Raw genomic sequence first — 26,936 nt, 5'->3', positions numbered from 1 at the left:
AAAAGATGGGGAATCACAAAAAAAATAAAAACAAACAAAAAATAAAAAAAAATAAAAAAAAGTAAAAAATAAAAGAAAAAGAGAAAAAAACAAACAAAAGGGACATATTCAATGATTTGCTCTTCTAGCCAAGTGATCATGTTTGAAATGATGAATGGTCATCTTTCTTTATCCTTCTCGTACATAAAAATTATCCATTTGCTACCCATTTGAGCCTATTAAATTTTTTGTTCCAAAATAAACCCTAGCCAAGGATCATTTTCTACATTAGGAGGCAAAATTAGGATACATTCAAAATTAACTTCAAGAAAAGTATCCGATATTGAAAGCATCTAACCGGCCCCTCAAAGGTGAAAGTCTGGGATAAAAAGTGAATAAGGCTTCAATTGGAATCTCAAGATTTAGGAAAGTGAACAACCAAAGATGAAGTGAGGCCTTTCTAGCAAAGCAAAGAAACTATAGATATAAGAATCTAAAGCTTCAATTAGAATTAAAAAAAATCAAAAAAAAAAAAAGAAAAAAAGTATATGTACTTTGAAAATGAAAATTCAGGGAAAAAAAGAGAGTGAATAAAGCTGCTGAAATTAAAGTCAAATGTTTCAAAAAAAAGTAAAGGAAGAAAGTTAGAGAATGTTCCTCAAGATCCTTGGCCTAATTACCCTGAATAATATATTTTGAGCCTATTTATCCATTCTTTCAGAACCCTTAACCTCAACTTACATTACACACCTTGAAAAGCCCATTTTGATCAAATGTGGATACTTGGATTGAAGAGCAATATCCTTGAATTTATATATACTTGTTAAATTCTTCATTGATAAAAAAATATAGCTCTAAGGTGAAAACTTCAAAAATGCAGTTTAGAGCTAAAGTCATTTTTGAGGCCTCATAATGAATTTCAGAGTTCCAAGGTTCCATCCAAAATAAAAGGTCTCGATACAAAGCCTTTTGAAAGATCAATACCCATTAAAGACCTTCCTTTAAAAAAAAAAAAAACCAACCTTATCTTTTTCTCAAATCTTGTTTGAAAAGTAATGGCTAGTTTTGACTCACATTGAAGTATCACGTTTTCAACAAAAGAAGTGTTTTAAAAAAAATATCTTTTTTGTGAGCCCAAGAGAAATCCTTGTAACCCTGGCTGAGCTTTACATAAGATATGCCACTAGTGAAAAAAAATTGAATTGTCAATTACCTCACCCATGAGCCTTCTAAATAGTAATCATCAATTTTCAAGAGATTTAAAAGTCTTGAGTTTTAAATTTTTTCATTCAATTGCAAAATACTTTATGTGGGGTAATTTTTTGATCACTTTTAAAAATTTCAGAGATTGTTTGAGTATTTTTTACATAATATTGAGGTCATTTTTGTGAAAATGAAACATTAAAAATTTGAACAAAAATTTTTTAAAAAAAAGAAAGAGTTTTTATATCTGCATTGCTTGCACCTGAGAAAGACATCTGACCTGCAAATAAAAAATATAAAAAAAAGACATTCATAGCTACATCACTTGCTTGTGCATCATGAAAGGGATATTTGTATTTGCATCACTTGCATCTGCATCACAAGAAAGACATTCGCATTTGCATCATTTACATTTGCACTTTTATAAGACATTTGCATTCACACCACAAGAAGAATTTGCATTTGCATCATGGCATCTACATCCTAAGAAAAGGTATTTGTAGGGGCATTTACATGAAAAAAACATTGTCATTTGCATTGTGAAAAAGTCAAATGTATTTTCATCAAGCATTTGCATTCTTGCATCTGCAACGACATTTACATTCGCATTGACATTTCCATTAGCATCATTTGATGAGAATAGACATTTGTATCATGATTGCATTTATCAACTTTGTAAGATTAAAAACAAACAAAAAAAAGGCATGTTTTTAAAGTTTTAAAATCTCTGTTTAAGAGGAACCATTTCCAGTTAAGATTTCAAAGCCTCTGTTTAAGAGGAACCATTTTCAATCAAGATTTCAAAAGCTCTGTTTAGAAGGAACCTTCTTCAGATAAGACCTTTAGAGTCTCAAAAATCTCTGATCAAGTGAAAGCCATGTTTGAAAAGATTTTTAAATTTTCAAAGTTTCATTGCCTCTGATTAAGATGAGCATTCAAAGATTTTAAGATTTGTAAGACCTCCGGGTGTAATCTCTAGAGCCTTTGAGCACAACTTTCAAGATTTTTAAGTAAAAGATTTTCAAATTTTTAAAGTTTCATTACCTCTGATTAGGATAAACATTCAAAGATTTTAAGATTTGTAAAACCTTCGAGTATAATTTTGATTCGCGGTGTTATCTCGATCAATTCTTTATCTTTCGACTTGCGGTGTTATTCCAGTCGATTTTGTAAGACCTCTGGTTATAATTTTGATTCACGGTGTTATCCCGATCGATTTCTTATCTTTCGACTTGTAGTGTTATCCCAGTTGATTCTATAAGACCTCCGAGCATGATTTCTAAAACCTCCGAGCATAATTTCGATTCACAGTGTTATCCCGATCGATTCTTTATTTTTGACTTGTGGTGTTATCGCAATCAATTCTATAAGACCTCCGAGCATGATTTCGATTCGCGGTGTTATCCCAATCGATTTCTTATTTTTCGACTTGCGGTGTTATCCCAATCGATTCTATATGACCTCTGGGCATGATTCTGTAAGACTTTCGGGCACGATTTCTAATACCTCCTAGCATAATTTTGATTCGCAGTGTTATCCAGATTGATTCTATATTTTTGACTTACGGTGTTATCCTAGTCGATTTTGTAAGACCTCCGAACATGATTTCTAAGGCCTCAGGGCATAATTTTGATTCGCGGTGTTGTCCCCGATCGATTCATTATTTTTTGACTCGCAGTGTCATCCCGGTCATGTTCTTTATCATTTAACTGTGGTTAAAAAAAAGAAAAGAGAAAAAAATTAAAAAATTCTTGATTTGTTTTCGGATAAAATTGGCGTCTTTATCTTTACCCTATTCCTGATTCTCAGTAATGGGCAAAGAAGGACAGTTGTAGATATCGAATTTTGTCTGGGTCTACTATTTTCAATTATTGATAATAATAATAATAATTTTTTTAACAAAAATAATATTGGTTTAATTAAAACTAAAGATTAATTATATAAAAAATAAAAAAAGAGAAACAAAAAATGGTAGAAAGCAGGGCGATTGATGCCTGGCACCAGCCACCCTGCAGCCACTACTAGCTGCCCACGCTTCTACAACCTATAGTCCACCTATAGCCTACCCCTATAGCCACCCTACAACCACCACTTGTTCCCCTTTTGAACTCTTTAAAAACCCCCAACTTCTTTCTTTTGATCGCTCTTTTGGACATCCACTCACCAGAACACTAGAAACACACACCCCTACTAAAAACCTCTTAGACAAAAAAAAAAAAAAACCCTAAATAACCCCCCAATACACCACCTGTTCTCCTTTTGAACTTCTTAAAAACCTCAAACTTCTTCCTTTTGATCGCTCTTTTGGACATCCCCTCACCAGAACACCAAAAACATACACCCCTACTAAAAACCTTTTAGACAAAAAAAAAAAAAACCCTAAATAACCCCCCAATACACCACCTGTTCTCCTTTTGAACTTCTTAAAAACCCCAAACTTCTTCCTTTTGATCGCTTTTTTGGACATCCCCTCACCAGAACACCAAAAACATACACCCCTACTAAAAACCTCTTAGACAAACAAAAAAAACCCCAAAACAACCTTCCAAATACCTAAACAAAAAATTAAACAAATCTACAAAAATCAACAAAAAAAATATAAAAAACAGAAACCTCAGTCATCGTCAAATCGACAAGAAACCCAGCGCCAAAGAGATACTTGCAACAAAAAAAGAAAGGTCATTAGTTTAAGTTTGTTTTTTTAAAAAAAAGAACAAAAAACTTTGAACCCCGATCTACATAGATCGGGGTCGTTTCTAGCGAAGAAGAGACTAAATCTGAAAAGATCGCTTCGAAAGGAGCTTCTAGGAGGATTTCAAAAATTTGGACCACTGACGACCACCACTGGTGGTGGCCTAGGCGGCGACCGGTGAGGCAGTCCGACGATTGAATTGCGAGGGCCCCGGACCTCTTCCCTATAGCTCTTTTTTTTTTCTCTGAAACAAAAAAGAATGAACTGAAAAAAAAAGTTGATTTTTATAAAAAAAACATAAAAGCAAAACGACGTCGTTTTGAGTATAGGACCAAAACGACGTCGTTTCAAGCATAAGAGGATCTGTGCGTGGACCAAACCCGATCCGAGATCCGTGCAAACCGACTTGCCAACCCATCTTAGCCACCCTCCAGTCGGTTCGGATGAACCGTCAGTAAATCGATAGAACCAGTCTGAACCACTTGGCCACCCGAACTGCTCATTAGATGGCTCAACTGAATCGCAAGCTGAACTGACCCCTTTTCGGTCCAACCGAACCGTCGTTGATGGTTCGGTTCAGGTAAATTTTTTTTTGAATTTTTTTTATATATTATTATTTTTGTTATTTTAATTATATTTTTGTATTTATGCATGATAAGTTCTTGAATTTGTTAGGATAAATTTTTAATTCCTTTAATAATAATAAAAATGAAAACAAGTAAGATAATAATTGAAAACATATATTAAAAATGCTATAAAAAAGGATAATAATAATAAAAGAATAATTATTATTATTTTCCCTGCTTAGATGTTAAAAGGAATAAAAAGTATTTTCCTAAAGAAATAATTCCGCATAGATGTTGGAAAATTATTATTAATAAATTTTCATAAAAAGAAATATATAAGAAATTTTTAATTAATTTTCAAAAATCATTAAAATCAAGCATGCTTCAAAAATCCGCCTAGATGTTGGGGATTTTTAGAGATGTTCGTATTTTCTTAAAAACGAAACCTTAAACACTAATTCTTAATTTTCAAAATCCTATGTTTCTAAAACCCCTAAAATCCAAAATCCCCTAAAATGCAAAATCCTAAAATTCAAAGTACCTTAAAACCAAACTCTAAAACCCTTAAAACTTAAATCCAAACCCTTAAAATCCGAATCTTCAAAATCTTGAAACCCTAATCTTTAAAACCTCTACTCAAGCCCTTACTCAAAACATCATGAAAATCCTAAGGGCGCGTGTGAAAATCTCATTTGAAGTAATTTGTTCCCAAATGTCGCCTAGATGATGGGGTATTTAGGAAATTTTACCTTGTTAAGTATTTTCACACGATTTCTTAATTCGCATTAATAATAAGATTAATAAATAAAAAGTACAATAGTAATTTGGGATCTTAAATATAAACAGTCGCACCTAAGCTCTGCCTAGATATTGGAGAGTCGGGGTGGTCTCATTATACTTAAGAATCCAACTTTTAAATTGCATTTCATTTTACATGACATTCATTAGCATACATACGTTAGCGTGTTATCATCGATAATTGTCAGCATTATTCTCTCTTTAATTTTTATTTACTATTTGATGATAAAATATTTTATAATAAAAAAAGAATAATACTTTTAAAACAAAAATTGTGATATTATAAAATAAAATAAAAATAACATTTCGAAGGAAATAATTTTTGGTACTCTGCCTAGATGTTGGAGAGTCACTAACATTTATCTTCTATAAAGATTGTTATTTCATTTTAAGGATTATCATGTTAAATCTTAAGCGAAAAGAGTTATTTTAAATTCTACCTAGATGTTGAAAAATTTTAAAATAATTCTTTAACTTCAAGATTTTCTCGATATTCCTAAATAAAGAGCTTTAACAAAATTTTATTTTCCAAATGAAGGAAATTACTATTAAATTTCAAGTTAAAACTATTTTTATGCAACACCAAAAATAGCACATAATTAAATGGTACCAATTTATGGGCGTTGCGGGGTATTAATCCTTCCTTACACGTAACCGACTCCCGAGCCTAACCTGATTTTTCATAGACTAAAATTTATCTTTTTGATAAACTTTAAACTCGTTTTTATAGTTTTATTAAAAAGATAAACTTTTGGGTGACCAATCACATCCTAACAAAGATTGGTGGCGACTCCCTCATTTACTTCGATTTTAAAACTCTTTTACGTCTGGCGGTCCCAAAACCGTTACGACAAATGGATCCTTCTAACTTATTGCCTTGAAATGAGAGGCTCTGCAACTTTCTTAATCTTCCAATTGTGGTGGGTGTAGGTCCAATCAGCTCATTGTTATCTAGGTTCAATCTTATCAAGTTTCTAAGGTTGCCAATTTCAACTGGAATGCTGCCTCTAATGTTGCAGCTTGCCGCTGTAAGCAATGAAACTCTGAAGCGAAACAGAGAGATTTCCTAGTGAAACCAGAAGGTTACCACTGATCAATGGATTATTCTCAATTGCCAAAAAATGTCAAGTCTTTGCAATTTGCCAGTGATGATAGAAAGCTCATTGCGGAGGATGATGGTTCGCTAGTGAAATTATTTTCCCCTATGGTGAGCCATTGCATATGCCTCAGGTTGCCAAGGTTAAGAGGAACGTATCCTGAAAAAATGAGTTTTCAGATAGGTCAACGGAAACAAGCAGAGAGCAATTCAAGATGGAAGAAGGAAATGAATCAATTAACTTATTTCCTCCAAGAAGCAGCGTGTCAAGTTTGGGAAGCCAAATGCTTGATAGAAGACTGAATAAGAACCGGTTTGAAGATAGTGAAAGTTGCCACATAATCGAGCTATTAAATATTCGAGGAGGGATGACACCGGGTTACTGTTAGATGACAAATACACGCCATCGAAATTTGACATGTCGCCAATCTCAACTGGTAATTCGCCTCCCACAAAAATCAAAAGAGACATTTGCGTTGTTCTAGATGCAATAGCAAATGACAAAAACAAGCGCATGACTGTAAGATGGTCAAATTTTTATAAATTCTTGATACTTTGTTTTTAATATCTTATTCATAAATCAATTAAATAAAACAAAAGATTAAATACTGATTTGGTACCCGAACTATATGATTTCTGTTAATTTTGTACTTAAAGAATATATATAAATGATCAATTTATATAATGTAAAACTGAAAAAATTTTATATATTTTTTAATTATTAATTTGAGTAGATTAAAGAAATGAGAGAGACAAATAAAAATGTGTGACTTTTTTAAAACTAAGGTATATGTGCCATGCCCCAAGATCAAGACGTAATACGGCCGTGTTACCTTGAAGAAAATCTCAAAGTAATACGAAGCCTTCTTTCTTAAACATTCTAAAATTCTTCAATAAAATAATCTACCAAGTAAAATTCATATCTTTAATCCAACTGATAATACATCTTTATATATCCAAATACAAACCATATAAAATACAAAACTATCTCTTAAGATCTCATTGGCCAACATATTCTCCAACAACTAAGTAATCTTTCCCATTTCATCTTTTAGCTTCACACAAGACTAACCAAACTTATCACTTAGTCATCTGTAAAGAAAAAATAAAAAGGGAATGAGCAAACCATAGCTCAATAAGTATAGACTCACACATTTTATCGGATCAAATATCATTTTTATACATATCATATAGATCATTCAAAATATTCATCAAATCATAATGTCAAAACATTTGAAGATCAACATTTTGTCAAATATTTCATAAATTCATAAATCAATGTCAAAATATATCACTTTATAAATCATTGCAAAATATACTATCATTCAAATATCGTAATCAAACCAAATCATGGATCAATCATTAAAAATCATTGCAAATCATCATCATTATTATTAGTTTATCATTAGCTACGGTCACTGCTATAACTCGTGACATTGGTCGTATTGACAATTTTATCCTCATGATCATTGCTAACTATTGTAATCCGTTAGCCAGGGCCTTACGTTAACTACTATAACCCGTTAGCAGGACTGTATGATCATATCTTTGCTAACTACTATAACCTATTAGCCAAGACCATAGAACTAGTTCTGGTATTGATGATCCCACTTCCCAGGGATATAAAAAAACGTAGCCATCACAAAATCATTCTTTAAAAATAAATCATTTTCTCATTTCATTCATAAGCATGATCCATAATTTATATAGAGAAACACAAAATAATCATATGCTTGATCCTATTTTCATACATCAAAAATAAGGAAATAAAATATTCATTCATTTAGAGACATACATATATACATAGATTCAAAAACAAGCAAAGTGTGTGAGATTCTACTTACCTCTTTTCGATTTCACCACTTAGTTTTTCTCCAAAAATAATTAATGGCCTATCCAAGATTATTTCAACAGATCAAAATTTAATCAACCATTTTTGAGACCATTAATACAAAAATAAACTAAGTTACGCAAGAGTTAACTCAACTAATTAATACTGGCAGCCTAACCTCTTTTCATTAAAATAGTCATATCTCAATATATCCAAATCAGAATTAGGATCTCTTTAATGCGTTAGAAACTAGACTTGATAAGCTTTCTAACCATGTATGGCCCATCTTGTGATTCCTTGTGGATTAATTTTACCCATTTTTACAATCCATGTCTTATGCTGTTGATAGTCTGTATACCTTCTAATAAAAATTACATATTTATTCACAAGAAACTCCAAATTCAATCCCGCTTGTTCTGTTGGAAAGCAAACACAATAAGATTTCCAAACATATATGGCTTAATCTGTAATTCTTTGTATTAAAATTAAAAAGAATTTCGTAATTCCTTATTGCTGCTGCTGCTACTAGGCAGCCTGCAAATCCTTAAGTAAAAATTAGACAACTCTTCATAGAAAACTTGGATTCGACTTCCATTTATTTCAGTAGAAAGTAGATTCAACATGCTTTCCAACAATATATAATAATCACAGCAATAATCTATCCATTAATACAAAATTCTATTTTAATTTACTATTGCAGATCCTAGCATCTCATCTAAAAACAGAATTTCTCCTTCAATCTTTAGAAAACTCAAATCCCTACTTTCAGTCTTTAGACTACATTCAATAATCATCAATAAATCTTAAGGACATGAAAGAAACAAAGCCCAGTAATTTATCCAAATAGATCATGAAGATTAATGAAAGATTTCATGATTTTTCTTAGTTTTGCTCTCAAAACTTCAACTCCAAATAGTAGCATTCAACTTGATATTTCTTCTTAAATAAAAAGAGGGCATATACTCACATTTAAGGAATTAACTTGATTGTAGCCTCTAATTGTGAATCTCCAACCTGATTTTTCATATTCTCTAACTCTAAGGAAGATGAGGAAGAAGAACTCTATTTCTTTTCTGTTTCACGATAGCTAGGTTTTCTATCATCTAATACTTCAGCGTTTTTTTTTTTTACTAAATAATATCTTAATAAACTGATGGGCTTTGGTATTAGTCTAGCCCAATTATTATTTGGGCTGGGGTATTACAATATGTGACTTGACTAGATATTTAATATCTAGGTGCAAATAGTGATAGGCAAGTAGTTAAATCTCACTATATTTTTCGGTAAAATCTAAAAAAAATCCCTAAAAGATACTTCGGCTTATTTTGTTCTATCAAAATGCAACTTTTGGGTCTTTGAGAGTTAAATATAATTATTTTTAAAAAATTAAAATTAAAAAATTAATTATATAGTGATGAAAATATTTTTTAATTCAATAATGATTATAAAGACATTTTTATTCAAATTTATCAACTTTTAAACAAATTAAAGAGATCCATCATTATAAAAAAAAAATGAAGAAAGAAATTAATCACTTAAGATTGTTTTATTAACAAGCCAATGCTCATAATTTTGAAGTAAAAAATATAAATCTAATTGAAATTATTATAAAAATAGAAGAAATATAAAATTAAATAATTATACCTAATTTATATATTTTTTTAAATTGAAAATTTTGAATTAACTTTTTAAAATTTTCTTTCAACTATTTAAGAATAATTATGTTTTTTTTTTTTTTTTTTTGACATTGGTACTCTAGCGGTTAAAGGACCGAAAGTTACATTTTGAAACAAAAAGGCCCAAAGTGTCTTTAAGCATTTTTTTTTTTTTTTTTGGATTTTACTTTCTTTTAGTCATGCTACTTTAGTCATTAATTTTGTTTTAAATATTTATATGACATGGTATATAGTTATTGGATAAATTAAAAGATAGGGTATATATCAATTCATGGGTAAGTAAATTTATTCATAAATGAAATATTAAAATTAAATTAATAGATTATTATAAGAAGGAAAAATGTTAGGACAAAAGTGAGTGAGCATTTTACCTACTATTTTTTCTATTACGATCTTGCAATTGTCTTATAGCGAAAAATGAGGTAAGATCCACTACTTATAAATGTGGGTTTTATGTTGGATCATACTTAATTTTGAATTATGATTGATTAATTTTTAATTGTAATGCAAATATTATGGGGTGAATAATATTTTTTATTTTTTATTTTTTGAAAACAACAAATTAAGAAAAGATGAAAAAATAAATTGAAATTACGTGTAGGAAATGTCCATTATCATGTTGAATATTTTGGGTGTAAAAAGAGTACTCTCCAAAAATAACTCACACTTATAGAAACTCACTATAACTCACACACAAAATTACTACTTGGAAGAACGCTTGAAGAACACTTTGCATTTCTCCTCTAATTGATGCAAAACGAATGAAATGGGAAGGGGTATTTATAGTAGTTACAAGGCTAAAAAAATCTAACATGCAAACCCAAGTAATGACATAAAAAAATATGTTAACATAAGCAATGACCTAACTAAGTTGAATTTATTGTATTTGATTTTATTATTTTATGTAATTGGTTTTGAACCTTCTAACATATCATTCTTTCGAAAATAGTAAGGAAGTGAACACTGAACTGGTTGAAATGCTACTAATAAATTTTTTATTTAAGCATTAATTTATTTTTTTAATTGGATAAAGTCGTGTTTTAAATAAATTAATTGAATAAAATTCTTTTATAATTCATAATTTTTGTACAATATTTCATTTTAATCAACGACTTTTAAAACTTCGTTTTTTGAATTCACAATTTTTTAAAAATGTTTCAAATCCATCCATTCCATTAACTTCTAAATTGTATAATTATTGGTTTTTTTATGAAATTATATGTACAAATTTAAATTATAATCACAATCATATCTTTCATGCATTAGACATACTAAATTAATGAAATAAACAAATTAGATAAATCAACATTAAATCAATATAAATATAATTAGACAAATTTAATATAAATTCTAATATAAATTCGAATCAAATTTACCAATGCATCATGGACATCATGACTAGAATGTGCAAATGATATAATAATACTATTAAAATATTTCAAACAATTGCAATATTTATGCATAAACAAACGCACAGATGCAGAACAAATGAGATATATTACCGGTCAAGTGATTATAGGAAAAATCGAAGAATTGTAGAACTGTTAGATTACTGATAGTCCGAGGAATAGGTCCTGATGGATCACACTTTTTAAGGTTGAATTCCTCTAAATTCAGAAGATTACCAATCTGTTGCGGAATTTCACCTGCATAATAACGAGATTAATCACCTGATCATTTCAAAGTAATAGCAAAAAAATTAAATTCATTCCTTTTTTTTTATCAAGCACGGAAGAGAAAAAAAAAAGAAAAAAAAGTCATGCAAATGCAATTTATTACTCCCCCCATCTCAAAATAATTGTCTCCTTTATACCTTTTTTGCCAAATCAACCTATATAACTTTGACTTTCATTTTTTAAATATTATATTAAATTAAAATTAAAAAATATTTTTTTGAAAATTTTAAAATTGTATATCTATTTTTAAAATTTTTTAGTTTTTTAATTTTATTGAAAATAATGGTTAAAGTTGAGTTAATTTGACAAAAAAGTCAATAAGGAACAATGTTTGAGGGAGTACTATTCTCCCACATTTCCGCGCAAATATTTTCTTTATCATATTTTAATATATTAAAAATATCAACAGGAAATCAAGAAAATAACATAGTTAAAACTAAATAATTATAAATTACCTGTGGCAAAAAAATAGTAATAATCGATTGAGGTAGCTTAAGTAATTTTTTGAAAAAAATGGTACATCTTAATTTGGTTGACCGATTTATGAATAGAATAGAAAGAAAATTCTTGGTAATAAATGAGGAAGGAAATTATAGAAAAAAAAAGGAAAATAATATTGATTCCATCACTTTTGTACAAACACTTTTGTTTTTGATCGATTGATTTAATCATAATATCTCATTTACAAATGAATTGACTGACTTAAGAATTGATGAATTTTACTTTTAAATTTATTTAATAATTGTATGTTATCTTACAAAGTGAAAAATATTTGAAATAAAATTAATGAGGCAAGCATGGTGGGACTCAAAAGAAAATGAGGTATTGATAATAATCACGAAAATTATCAAATACACTGTTAATATATTTTTTTAATTTTATATATAAAATTAATAGAGTGATACATGTATTTTAAAATATATTTAAAAAGTAAAAAACCTAATTAAAAAAAATAACACTGGTGTTACTGTATTAACTTGTAAAATTAAAAAATTTTATTGATAATATAATAAACTAGTTCTGTAATTACAAAATGAAAATTAGACGGTGATAGGAAATTAAATAAGAAGAAAAAGATATATATTATAGCTTAAGGAAGACATTGTGAGCGAAAATGAAAACCATAAAGATTCTCTTGACCCTTCAGGTTGGATGGGTATCTGGTAGCTCGGATCATGTCTACATTAAATTGGTATTTATAAAAATATTTTCATTAACACATTACTTTATTTTCTTCTTAAATTTTGATAGAAAAAATATATTTTTAAATTAGTAAATTATAACTGGTTATTAAGGTTGATAACAGTTCGAATTGAATTAAATTTCCTTTGATTTTTTTGGATAAAACATAGTATTGTGAATTTTTAAAATTCGATTTGAATCCAAATTCAGATTAAATTTTATCAGTTCGGTTTAATTAATTGATTTTTAATTTTATTTTTTTGTTTTTATATATTATTTTAATATGATTTTTTAATATATTTAAATAGATTTATATATAAAATAATTATTTTTATTTTGTAAAAATTTAAAATATGTATAAAAATTAATTAAAATATATAATTTGGTTTAGTTTTTTTTTTTATTTTTCACATGCCGATCTAAAATTTAATTCAAATTTAATATATATTTACTATTTCAACTTGATCTAAATTAAATAAGAAAAAAAAAAGATTTGAATTGAATCAATCATTATGATTTCGTCATGTCCCCAACTGATTATAAATTATTAAATCTCTCTCACACACTTTAAAAAAAAAAAAAAAGGAAAAATCTCTCACACACAAATTAATGCACCTCCTTGTTCCCATTCTCCTCCTCAATCCCATCATTGCAATGAAAAAAAGAAACCTTGATTATTTTGGTTTGGGTTTTGCATCGCAAAGACAGGAGTGGAGACTAGGTGTAAATAATACAAAAACTGAACATATATAGATAGATACGAAGAAATGTGATACCTGTCAAGTTATTGCTGGAAAAATCGACCGATTTTAGAAGTGTTAGGTTTCTGAGCTTATCCCCTCCAAATTCAGAACATTACCAATCTATTGTGGAATTTCACCTGCAAAATGAAATTTAGTACTTTTATTGTTATTGTATTTAATTTTTTTAAAACTTTGTGTAAAATCAAAATATATATGAGGCAAAGGAAATAATAATTATTTTCCTTTACCTTCAAAGTTGTTAGAACCAACATAAAGTCGCTTAAGCATAGTCAAATTTCCGATTTCTTTAGGTATGTGCTCCAATCGATTAATAGATGAAGATAAATCTTCCAACTCTTTCAGCTTGGATAAGCTCATTGGAATTCCTCCAGAAAACTGATTGTAACTCAAATAAAGGTCTCGTAATTTTGGTAGACCATCAAACATATCCAATGGGAGACCAGTGAGATTATTAGATGTTAAATCAATGCTTTGCAGGGAAGATATCTTGAGTTGTGGAATGGAGGGTATGAAACCAAAGAACCGGTTGTTGGCTAGACCAATTTCTACTAAAGAAGATATGTTGAAGATTGAGGAAGGTATGAAGCGTGAAAGCTGATTATAATCTAAATAAAATGCTCTCAAACTAGAAAGATTTCCAATTGTTTCAGGAATTTGACCTTCTAGGTTATTCTCAGCCAAGGGCAGATATTTTAGGTTTGATAAAGAGCACAGATGGGATACCACCTGTGAAGTTTTTACCATACATAAATAAGTTTTGAAGTTGAGTGAAGGAACTGAGCCATGCTGGGATTTCCCCATAGAAATTGTTGTCAGTCAACCTTACAGATTTCAACCAACGCAAATTAGCAAACTCGATGGGTAATGAGCCACGAAGACTATTGTTTCCAATGTTGAGCCTAGCAAGGAAAGACAGATTTCCGACATGACGCGGTATGGTACCGAAGAGATTCATGCCAAAGAGATTTAAAGCAGTGAACCTGCGGTGTCTTGATCCGCAAGTCACGCCAACCCAATCACAAACAGAGGCCGAAGTAGACCAGTTGGTTGCCAGGAGGTTTTGAGGGTCAGTAATGACATGCTCCTTTAGTGCAAGAAGAGCCAACTGATCTGTACTAAGTTTGGTTGTTGATTTCATAGACAAGATCACCATAAAGTTGCACAACAACACCACCACCATAAGAGCAAGAATGAATTGAATGTTTCTCGTCATGATCGAAGAGTTTTTCTATTCCTCCTTTAAGTTGGATTCCATTTTTATTCTTTTAATGTTGAGAAAGGCAAAATTATTTGTCATTTTGCCTCGGACAAAATATTAAATAGTTCAGTAATAACCATAACTTTATCATTATTATTATTTCTGGAAGGAAGGAAAAGGAAATTTCCACATATCATATTGTCAATGCAGTAAAGAATAAGTACGTACCAAAGTATCCGATTAGTTTAAAATGAAAAAAAGAAAATACTGTTGAGTGAAAAGCATAGGTAAAGCTGGCAATTCAAATTAAAAAGTACAAAATAAAAATTATATGAAAAAAATTATTAAAGTGACACAATTTAAAATTTTAATAAAACTTATATATGAATTTTAAAAATACATTTTGAGTTATGCTCGTCAAAAAATTATAATACGAATAAATTCTACCATTTAGCCCAAAAAACAAGTTTAATTTGCATTCTTGTCAATTCAATTGCTTTCTATAAAACATTACATTATTATCCGTGATATGAATGGAATTTTTATTTATGTGCGAAAAAATATAAATTACTACTATTTAATTACTTACATGTTTAAAATATATGTAATACATATAATATAATTAATATATCAAATCATAATAAAATTAAAGTTTTGAATTAAAAATTTGATAAAATTTAAAACATACTATAAACAATAATTATAATAAAATTACATATAAAAACAATTTTAAATGCGTGGATAATTATTTTATTTTTATATGATTAAGATATCTAATATAAATACATGAATTTTAATTACTACTATTTAATAATCAATTTATCATAATAATTTGAAATAAAAGCATTAAATTCAATTAACGTGTTCAATTAAAATAGATATTTTATATTAAAGTGTATATTTCTCTTATAATTAAAAATGATAACAGATTACAAATACTTGGTAAAAAAAGGATTCCAAACTTTTTATTTTGATAAAGAAAATATTATTAAATACTTACAAAGAAAAAATAGATCAAATTAAAAGTATGTGAAGAGGGAAAATAGGAAACAAATGCATCATTTCATGGTAAAAGATTTAATAGTTAATTTTAAAAAAATCAATGATTTCTTGTATATTAAATGATAGTTTGAATAGTTTTGAATTCAAATATGTGAGGAAACTTACTATTAATTTTTTTTTAATTATGAAATAACACAACCCAAAATGCATTTTTCATCAAAATTGCATGCCAAAATTTTGAATCAAGGAGACTTAAATTTCATAAAATGTGGTGCTTACTTTTTTGGAGTTAAAAAAAATGCTGTTCCTACTTAACTCTCGTATTACGTTAATTTGGTCTATATTAATTAATTATCATATTTACACGGAGATATGTATTAAGCAACATAATTAATATAAACTTTTTTATGCAATAATAATTATAAAGTTTGTGAAGATTAGTATAAAATTATCTTGATTCCAACTTAAATTATGCTTTTACTGTCTTTTTTTATTTGTATAAATCTATATATATGTATGTATATATATATATTTTATAAATCAATATATATGTATATATTATATATATAAAATATTTACCCCCTATATATAAAGAGTATGCAATATGACATAATTTAGTTATTTTGAACTTAAAAGAAACTTTTAATGGTTATAAAGTCCTAAACTTGTACACGAAAGCTTTTTTGTTAATAGTTGAAAGTAACATAATAATAGATAATTAAGTAATAGATCAAAAACAATTTTTTTAAAAAAAATCAAGATTTAGACAATGCCTGATAAAAACCATTAAAGTAACAATATAATTAATTAAAAGTTACTAATTCAAACAAGATAGAAAGAGAAACTAACCTAGAAAACAAAAGAATGATGTATTTTAAAATATAAGAACATGAAATGACACAAATAAAAAATTTTAAATTTAAAAAATGAATTTATATACATCTAAATTAAAAAGTAAATTTAAATTCAAATCAATATTTGTTGTAGACTACACCTGAAGAGAGTTAGAAAACAAATATAACTATGGGAAAAAAAGGAAGGAAAAGGAAACAAATAGATTTCACATTACTTAAACTTTCAGCCTCCTATAACTATTGGATTATATATGTATTTTGTGCCAATAAGTAAATAATAAGACAAAGTATGATAGGAATGAAAAAATAAGAAAAGAAAAGATTGGATTATATATGCATTTTTGTGCCAATCTATAACTATATTTAATTTCCATCCTCTTCTTCAATTTACCTGTACACCTCTTTAATGTCTTAAAGAAAAAATTAAGGGGACAAATTTGGGAAGAAAAAATTTCAAAAGCTTCTCTTCTCTTCCTTTTTCATTCTTTCTTCTCCTTCCTTCTCTTTCCTTCTTTTCTAGTCTCTTTTTCTTCTCTCCTAGTTGAATCTAGGTCTTGCCCAATCGCTGATCACCACACCTCTTCTTTTCCTCTTTCTCCCCTATTCCTTCTCTTCTCTTCTCCCTTCCCTTTTCACCAGCCAAATCTTTGCCCGAATCTATTGGGTTTCTCACAATTTATAGGATTGTGGTTTTTTTTTTTTTTTTTAATGTATTTTTTGGTTGTGAGTCTTGTGACAGGTTTTTTTATAGCATATTGTTTATTCCTTAAACCATTTATTCTTTTCAATTTTGTGACAGATGTATTAAAATATTTTCTGAGTTTGAATGTGTTTGATTTATTTATCTGATTTTTTTTATCTTTTTGTTTGATGTGGATAAAAGTGTGTTTTGAGTATAAATTTGGTTTGAGTTTGTGTTGTAAGTTGTTTCTGTTTTCATGCATGAATTTCTTTGCATGTGCTATCAATTGATATAATCAATTATCTTTTAGGTTAAAAAAAGGTAAAAATCAAAATTGAATTGGATTTTCTACAATGGAATTCTGAGTATATGGGTAATTGTCATAACGTCTAGATCCGGGGATCTATCGCTAGACATTGACTTTTGGGAGTCACCACCAATCTTTTTTGTCTAGGTGCGATTGGCCACCTATGGAATCTGTCCTTTCAGGGGACACCTAAGCTTAAGGGTCCCTAAAAGAATAGGTTCAGGTCTGCTAACCAGAACAGGGTTCGGGAGTTCGATTACGTGTGAGGAAGGCTATAGCACCCTCACAACGCCCATCAAAAGATGGTACCAGCTTAAATTTGTGTTATCCAAAAGCCTTAAAATCTTACCAAGTAATTAATTATTGAAAATTATTCTCAATTGACTCTAATACTTTTAGCAGAAAATTGAGAAAATTCCCTCACCTCAAGAGTATGCAAGAAAAACTACTGTTTCACTTACAGAGGCTCCGTCGTCGGATTGGTTAAAGAACAAAATCAAAATCAAAATAGAAAGGAAGGAGAGAATGATTGTTCTTGTGTGAGGAAAATTGATACTTTCAACTTTTTCTCAAAAATATTTTTTAGAAATTTATCTCTAAGGAAAATTGATACTTTCAACTCTTCCCTAACAATATTTTTTTGGAAACTTATTTTTAAGGAAAATTGATACTTTTAACTTTTCCTCAAAAATATTTTTGGAAATTTATTTTTAAGGAAAATTGATACTTTCAACTTTTCCTTAAAAATTCATTTTTGAAAATTTATTTCTAAGGAAAATTGATACTTTCAACTTTTCCCTAAAAATATTTTTCGGAAATTTTGATTCTTAAGGAAAATTGATACTTTCAACTTTTCCTCAAAAATCTTTTTTTTTAAAAAAAAATTTATTTTTAAGGATACTTTCAACTTTTCCTCAAAAATATTTCTCTTTGAAAATTTTTATTTTTTTGCAAAAAAATAAAAATAAAAATAAAAATAAAAATAAAAATAATACTCCTCAAATAACTAACACACAAAAAAAAGTAAATAAATAAAATACCAAAAAAAAGATTGTCTTGCCTTGAAGAATTCGACATGGCTCCACTAGATTATCCATAGCCTTCATCAATTTGACACGATCTCCACTATTTTCCACAAAGGAAATGATGGCTTGAAGTGTTGCTGAACATAACCATATACTCCCATTTGGTTGCCATACATTTGTTGCGGATACATAGAAGCCATTTGCTGTGAAAGTATGTCCATATACTGTGCTCCCAGAACTGATTGAGGATGAAAACCAGCAAGCCGGTTTCCCTGAACAGCCTTGTTATTAATTGCTGACAAATGACTGGTTGTGATTGGCTGAATGTACATACCCACCATCTGATCACTTCTCATATGTTGAGGTCCTTGAGGTTGGCCATGTGTTACACTAACTTGAGTAACCATTGATTGAGGATATTGAGCACCCGCAACTGGGCTAGAGTCTGGCGCCTGTACTTCCCAGAGTGGTGGTGGTAGCAAGCCACTTCTCTGAGCACCATAGACAGGTGAAGAAGGCTGCTGTTGTAGAACCAATTGACCATTCCAGGCAGGACCTGTGCCTTGAGCATATGACTGCTCAAATCGAGGCAATCCCGTGTTTGGTGCAGCTCCAGTCGCATGAAAATTCTGCTGCTACTGAGTAGGCTGTCGTTTCTGGTCTGTAAAATTCCCATCAACAACCTTCATTCCCACAAATATACACCAATCGGTTCTTCCAGAAATCAACGAAGCTCCAACACTGTCGCCTCTGCATGCCGCTACAGTCGCTCACCGTTGATGCTGAAAATTCACCATGAACCTCCCTTCGACCTACTCATCTCCTATTTATGGTCGGTTTCTCACCAACCATCCTCCAACAGCGTAGATCCAGAAAGGAATCTGTGAACTTTCTTCACTGTTTTGGTTCCTTTACACTGTACGATCATTCTAGGTTCTGAGTACGTCAGTGGCCCCTTATTGCTCTTCATTTTTATTATTTTTGATCTCCAAAAGCTCAACATTCGCTATGGTTTGTCACCGGCGCTGACAGTGTATGACCAAAGGGCACTGTGGAAACTTGACCTTGAGAACTATTGTCAGAACGGAAAGCCATCTGCTGGAGTTGCTCTGAAGAATGCGATGCTGTCCCAGAAAATAGCTTCTGCCGAGGCTTCTATCAAGTGCACCATCTGCTCTCTTTTCTCATCGGCTTGGTTGCCAGGGCTGGGAGAAAATCAGAAATATTGGGCAGACCCCAAAGTCTCCATTATTTCCGAGATGACGTACCCGAACTTGGTGCCAAGGCTGGCCATTGACAGGCGATCCAGCCTTGCTGTACAGCCTTGCTTTCTTAACATCCTGCACTCAGGACCATAGGGGTTAGCCGCTAATGTTTGACCAGCAAGCATTCGTGATCTCCTTCGTTGGGTAACTTTGTTTTGGCTCGAGAGGGTGCCTCCAGCACCTCGATCTAACGGGATGCCCCCCAGGATTTTGATTTTGCGATAGACCATGATCCTGGACGGGATCATCATTCATTGTGGGTGTAATACCCGAGATATACCACTCACTGCTTCTGTAATATTTTATGGACTGCAGGAAGTGAAAATGGTGGAAAAAGAGTCATGTATGACACCCCGAATACCCTCATGATCCTCTTTCCACATACCACTGTCATAAAAACCAATCCCTGACTTGATTATGCCTTCGCCTCTGAACACACAAAGCATGGGAAAGAACTTGTCTTTTTATCACCAGCTTGAAGCCGCTGAACCCGAGACTGACATCTCCAGAATTACTTTTCCCTCTTAAGATCCTGCTTCAATGATTTCACCTTTACATGGTCACACACGGGCTGTCTAGATAGCTTCTCCATTTCAGCATCTCAACCCGAGGTTCCAAGCTATGTCACATCTGCCGTTTGCTCAGAGGGCAGTCACAGGCACGTCACGATTGACAAATGCGATGTCTTGGTCTTTAAGCACTTCATGGGAGGGGAGATCGCCCACCAAAGAGAGGCCTTGAGGACTGGTGGAGATGGGGGCTTTCCCCCCCTTTTTCTTTCTCTCCTATTCGGACTCCTCCTCTTATTCAGATTTCTCCTCCATCTTTTTTCCGTTTCTTTTTCGGATTCTTCTTCTCTCCTATCCTGATTTCTCCTCCATCTTTTTTCCGTTTTATAAAACCATGCTGTTTTTTATAGAATTTCAGTTCTATTCCACTTAGTCCTCCAATGCTAAAGATTAGCCACCAATCATGCTTTCTGATCATCATCCAACTTAATCTCAATCTTTCTTTCTTTCTTTTTTTTTTTTAAAAATAATCAGATAATAAATAAAAAAAGTGATAAATATGAAACAAAAAAAATCTAAAATAAAAATGAATAAAAATCCCTGCAACTGAGCTTGGATTAATCTCAATTGACAAATAATTCCGGACAAAATGGGGTGTCTACAGTAATTGTTCTTGCCCCTTTTTCTTTTTGTAAGTTTGATAGAAGATGTAGTCTTGAAGTTATTGGCAGGTGCAAAGCTAAGCATACTACTTATCGGAGCCATGGTATGTTTTTCGATAGCAAGGTAAGAAGGTAATGATTTTGTTAAATACTATATATGCTAATGTCCTATTACATGGATCTTGAAAAGATGGTTATCTTTAAGTATAGTTGTATGAAGTTTTTTGGAGTTTGTTGTAACACAAATCAGTAAGGAAATGGATTTTTGGTAAAAAAAGAAAAGTTTCAGATGCTTTAAGCATATACAGATGAATTACATGGTTGTTCTATGCTTTTTTTTTTTTTTTAATTTTTGCTTTGTTCATCCAGATGCTTTTGAATTTGCATGCACCAAACCTTGGAAAATACAAACGCAATTCGTAGTTGGGCTTTGAAAAGTTCAACCAAGTAGTGTCATCTTTGTTGTGGAAGAAAGAGTTTGAACTCACTGGCTAGCTCTACAAAGGTTGGAATACTAGTGTAATTATTTAATGATTGATTCATGCCTATTAACCAAATTATAATTTGAGATAAATAAGGTAAACTGTGCATTTATGCATGCATAGAAGTGAAGCAAAATTATGGGAAAGAGAGTTGTGGCTAGGAAAAAATGGTGCAATTATGTGAGTGTGATTTAATTTTGGTAGATGGATGCAGAAAATTAGTCAAGCCATTCTGCTTAACTTGCAGCGCATTGCCTTTGAATTTAAATGCCAACACTTTTAGCCCTATTTCAATGTTGATTTGTCATATAAAAAGCTGTTATCCTATCTTGTGATAAGTTTCTTTGAGATTTAAATCGCTTGACCTACATTGACTGGTATAGTAATTGATTTAGAGGATGAAATTTTGAGCAATTGGGAATTGCATTGTCTTTGAGCATATCTGATTAAATGTACCATGTTGGATAAGAGTTCATGTTGAAAAGAAAATGGTAGCAAAAAAAGAATATAGAGGTACAGTTTTTAGATTATGAATATTATGTTTAAACAATAATTACTTTATAGTTTAAACAATATCTACTTCATTATTATGTAGCACGCAGCATAGCGCGAGCCTGCAAACTAGTAAGTAGATAATAAGAGAAAGTATGATAGGAATGAAAAAATAAGAAAAGAAAGAGAAGAAATGAGTTTTAACATCAAGTAAAATTTTAACTTTATATGACTATTGGATTATATATAAATTTATTACCTGGCCAATATGAGTCCTTCCAAGCAATTGAATAAAAATTAATTAAATCATAAAATTGACATACCTTTTATTATTATAATTGTGATCTAAATATTGAAAAGAATGAGAATATAAAAATATTAGTTTTTTAAAAAGAAAAATTATACATAATTAAATAACACATTAGCTCATAGTGTTTACGTACTTTCATTTATGTGATTTAAATTTTTTTTTAAATATGAAAATAAAAAGTAGTAAATGTGTGTCCAATGAAAAATAATTGAAAATAAATATAATTTTTTTATAAAAACAAAATCATAAAAGTAATGATACCTTTCAAAAAAGTTACAAATTAAATAAAAAAACCTCTGCACATTATACTATTTACATATGCTATATGATAATTAGGATGTTCAAACTTTAAATTGATGATAAATATTTTTTTCAATTTCATATATATATATAATAAGTGATATTTGTGTTTTTAAATTTAAAAAAAATTAAAGACTAAAGGATTATAAAAAAGGTTATCAAAGTAAAAATATTCGTTTGAAAATTTTAAATTTAAAAAGATCTATCTCTAGGTGAAATCTTAATCAAAAAAGATTTTTTTAAGTTTTATATTTTTAGTCCAACTTATTGAGATGTTTTATTTTTAAGAAAAAATCATTGGATAAGATTTTATTTTTGAAAATTTTGATATTTCAACTTGAATCATGTATAGTAGGGATTTTCCACATGTCAAAAAAAAAAAAAGATGTCCATCTAAGCGTCCACATGGCAAACCTTATCACGTATCCTTGTATGTTGTAATAATAATAATAATATATATATGATGTGAAAAGTAAAAAAAGAAATAATATTTCTTGATCATAGGTTAAAATAAAAAAATCAAGAATCTAAAAAATACAATTTTAAGAAAAAAATTCTAATAAGTTATATTTTAACAAATTTCCTGGAAAATAGAAGAGTTTTAATAAATATTTATAAATATACCATCACTTTGTGATAAATGATCCAAATTCTTGAACAAAATATGAAAGAAAAAAATTAGTAAATAAGTGTTAAAAAAATGAATTGAAATAAATATTAGTTTTTTATAAGAATAAAATTATAAAAATAACAGTATACTTTTCAAAGAAAAATTGCAAATTAAACAAAATAATGGTGTAATACTATCATTTATAGGTTTATTGCATGACAATTAAGTGTATAGATAGTTTTCAAATTGATAAATATGTTTTGAATTTAAAAAATATAATAAGTGATATTTATTTTTAAAATTTTAAAACATTTTAAAAAATAAATGAATATAAAAATTTTTATGAAGATAAAAATATCTAATTTTGAGATTTTAAAATTAAAAAATAGATATATCTACATAAGAAATCTAAATTAAATAAGATTAACTTTTAAATTTTCAAATTTATATTATAATTTACATTTTACTTTAAATTTATAATTTTATCTATTTAATTATTTTAAATTTAAATTGACTGAAAAAATGTTGGTAATGTAAAACCAACACTTAAAATTTAAAATCAAGATTTCTTGTAAAAAGGCATAGCTAAAATTTGGAACAACACTTGCAATAAAAAAATGATAGAAAGTGGTAAATTTTTATTATATATATGACTTTTCATTTAAAATTTTAAAATGTTGGATAACTAAATAATTTTTCAAATAGTATAAAATTAAGAAATATCGTATGTATTATTATAAAAATAAAATTTAAAAATTTTCTCACATGTTGAAAAAATAAATTGTTTACATAAAAGTCCATATCAACAAATCTTATTTGGTAACTAAGTATCATATAATATAATATTATATATGATATATGATTTTGTGATTAAAAATCACAGTGCCAACAAATAAAAAAAAAAAACAAAGAAATGTAATAAGCCATTGGAATAAAACAAAAGTATTAGATACTAGATGTGGTAACCTATTGGATTCGATTATTTCCAATTTAAATCATTTTAAATTTAATCTAATTTGAATTAGAATATTTTAGCTTTAGAATCGGGTTGATTTTACACTAGTTCCAATTTTTTTAAAATTTTATATAAAATATAAACATTTTAATATGCTTTTTAGGTTCAAGTTACGTTAATGTTTAAATCATTTTAAATTTGAGCAATTGTTTGGATTATTTTGTCTTTAAACTATTTGGAATTCAAGTTTTTTCGAATTCGAGTATGCAATTTTTATAATTTGTTTGGTTTGCAGCAATTTTAGATATGAAGTATTTAATATTCTGACCATTTTATATTCGAGTTTTCTCGAGTTCAAATCTTTTGATGCTCGTTTGTACCTTGTGATCTTTTGATAGTCGAGTAGTTTTTCACATCAAGAACCGCTTGCACATCCTGTGTATTCTGGAGAGAGGTAACAAAGAATTCAAAACCAACATACTTGTACTGCTTCTAGTTAAATCCTAATGTGACGTTCGTGACATAAAGGAACGATCCTTCTCCTTGTTCCGAAAAACATGCGAACAAGTTAAGGGGAAAAGTTTTAAATGATACCTCAGCATGAACATAAGGAAATGGCATCTTTGTATATCATTGAAATGGATCATCTTATTTACAACCTGAAAATCTCCATTGTTACCTATTTCCATCGAGTTATTGTAATTGAATGAGTTGTGATATTCCCGTAAGAAGACTTGATCCTTCCAATTAAAGATATGAACCTTTTTGCACTTTGTCAAGAATTTTTCATTCAAGCCCTTAAAATCTGACTCAGAAACTAATTGCCTTATTATTGCACTTTGTGTTCGGACGAAGAATTTTAAAACTTTAAAAAATTTAAATAAAGATAATTTAAAATAAATTATTTCAAAATACTAGTATTTATAATTAATACAATAAGGGTATCATTAAATTTGTAAAAATGTGTAGATATTATTAATAATGTTCAATGTCCCATTAAAACATTGACTACTTAGAAATTAAAAAAAATAAAAAGAAAATTGAATTTAAAAATCATAATAACTTCAAAAAGCCTTAACTATTGGCAGGAAATAGCAGCATAAGCATTGCAAGAGTCAAACTATAAGGAGCAAGAATTTACTTTATTTTGTTTTTTAAGTAGTAAGAATTTGTTGGTCTCAAGTAAGATAAGCTAGAGGGAAGTGAATAATACGAAGATTGAAAACATCAAGTGCTTTAACTGCAGAGATAAGAGAAAGGAGTAGATTTTACCTTGTAAGGTTGGAGAAGAAAATGATACACAACTATGAATTGTGGTTTAACCCTCCTTGACCTATGCTCACTGCCTTGACAAGCCTAGCCAAGGATTTAAAATCCACTATACAGTGAAATTGCTATTTCCACCAAAATGTCTACAAAATCGAAGCTATCCTACGCTCAAAATCAGGATGTACACATCCCAACTTGAGTCTATCCAGACGCTCAATTACACTGGAGCAACCCAAGCTCAATTCCAACCCCAAAGTGTTTCACACACTTTGCACCAAGCAACAAGCTTGAAATAACGTGCAAATGATCACTTAATGATCTAAATACACAAAAAAAAAAAAAAAAAACTCACTACAGTTTTTCTCTCAAGATAGGAAAAATGAAGCTCAACACTCTTGTAGATAGATTTCATGATTTTCTTAAATGTAATGCTTTGATATTTTTCGAGCTCAATTCTTTGTTGTTTTTTCGCATTTTTCTTTGGATGGATTTATAGGTGAAGAAGACATTTTAGCCATTGAAGATTTGATTTAGGCATTGCAAACGGAAGATCTCTTGCCAAAAATGCAAATAAAGCCATTGGAGCATGATTCTCGAGTATAGGCATTGGGTAGTCGGATGGCAAACTCGGATAGTCAGTTGGCTTAGTCATGATAAGCTTCTGGAATAGAAAATAACTCAGAGAGTCGACTGCTGAATGCAGGTAGTAGGCAACTCTGTTCTTTGATAAGCTTTTGTTTCAGAAAACGGCTTAGAAGTGGAATGCTATATACGGGCAATCGAATGCCTTAAACAATTTTAGCTTCTATTTTAAATTTTTCTTAGACAGTCGGAACCTCATTTTAGGGTAGTCGGATGCCTTATCAGCCTTTTGTTTTCCTTAGCCCTTTCTTGCTTCCTTCTAGTTGATGAATACTTCTCTAATTCAATTCTACTTGATTTAAATAATCTTCAAACGTTGTTCCTCTTGATCCTTGATCATTGGCTTTACTTCAAGATCACTTACGTCCACAATATGCTTCAAAGTAATTCTTTTAACAACTTCTTGCAACATTCAATACAAGTCTCTATTCATCTACCAGATTAATCTTTCTTAAATACTTGGTCAAACTTAATCCTTAGTAAATTTTATTACTGAATCTGAAACACTTGATCAACCTCATTAGGCAACAACAACATGGTTTTAGTATCATAAAAACAAAAGGGTTCAATAAAACTCAACATAATTGGAACGTCCAATTTTTAGATATATTGCAAAAATATACATTATGAAACATGCAACCAGTGGCCATTGACCAATAGTCATATTGGTATGTTGATAAGGTATTGGATTTTTAATTTCAGAGAGCAAATTTCAAATTCCGATAGTTTTAGATAAAAAAAAAAACCATGCAACCAGTGATTAACCAACCAGGCCAAAAGAAATTAACCTTCAACAATCTAATTAATAACATTAAGCAACATAAACAATTAATCAATTGAAGTTCCATAAGCGGAGGTGATACCAAAAGCAGAAGAGTTTTCAAAAGAAAGAACTATAATTGGTGGGAC

The 26,936-nt window shown here is 29.6% G+C and overlaps 1 protein-coding gene across 1 annotated transcript; it reads right to left on the bottom strand.

The window, feature by feature from the left end:
- Positions 1–6,345: 6,345 nt before the first annotated feature.
- On the bottom strand, positions 6,346–14,616 carry LOC111275913 (uncharacterized). Its single transcript, XM_089754370.1, has 4 exons — positions 14,190–14,616; positions 13,691–14,122; positions 11,344–11,487; positions 6,346–6,494 (listed from the first exon to the last, which is right to left on the bottom strand). The coding sequence occupies exons 1-4, from the start codon at positions 14,614–14,616 to the stop codon at positions 6,346–6,348; spliced, it is 1,152 nt and encodes a 383-aa protein (XP_089610496.1).
- Between the last annotated feature and the right edge of the window lie 12,320 nt (positions 14,617–26,936).

Source organism: Durio zibethinus, chromosome 25 (genome assembly GCF_047325235.1).
Source record: "Durio zibethinus cultivar Kanyao isolate XHJ-2024 chromosome 25, ASM4732523v1, whole genome shotgun sequence".
Classification (NCBI taxonomy): Eukaryota; Viridiplantae; Streptophyta; class Magnoliopsida; order Malvales; family Malvaceae; genus Durio; species Durio zibethinus.
This window is presented reverse-complemented; position numbering and strand designations above follow the sequence as displayed.

Coding starts and splice junctions, on each gene's coding strand:
- LOC111275913 (XM_089754370.1), bottom strand. CDS start 14,616: ATGGTGATCTTGTCTATGAAATCAACAACCAAACTTAGTACAGATCAG. Junction 11,488..13,690: donor TGGTTCTAACAACTTTGAAG/GTAAAGGAAAAT, acceptor GTTATTATGCAG/GTGAAATTCCGCAACAGATT. Junction 6,495..11,343: donor TTCCTATAATCACTTGACCG/GTAATATATCTC, acceptor TCATTTTTTCAG/GATACGTTCCTCTTAACCTT.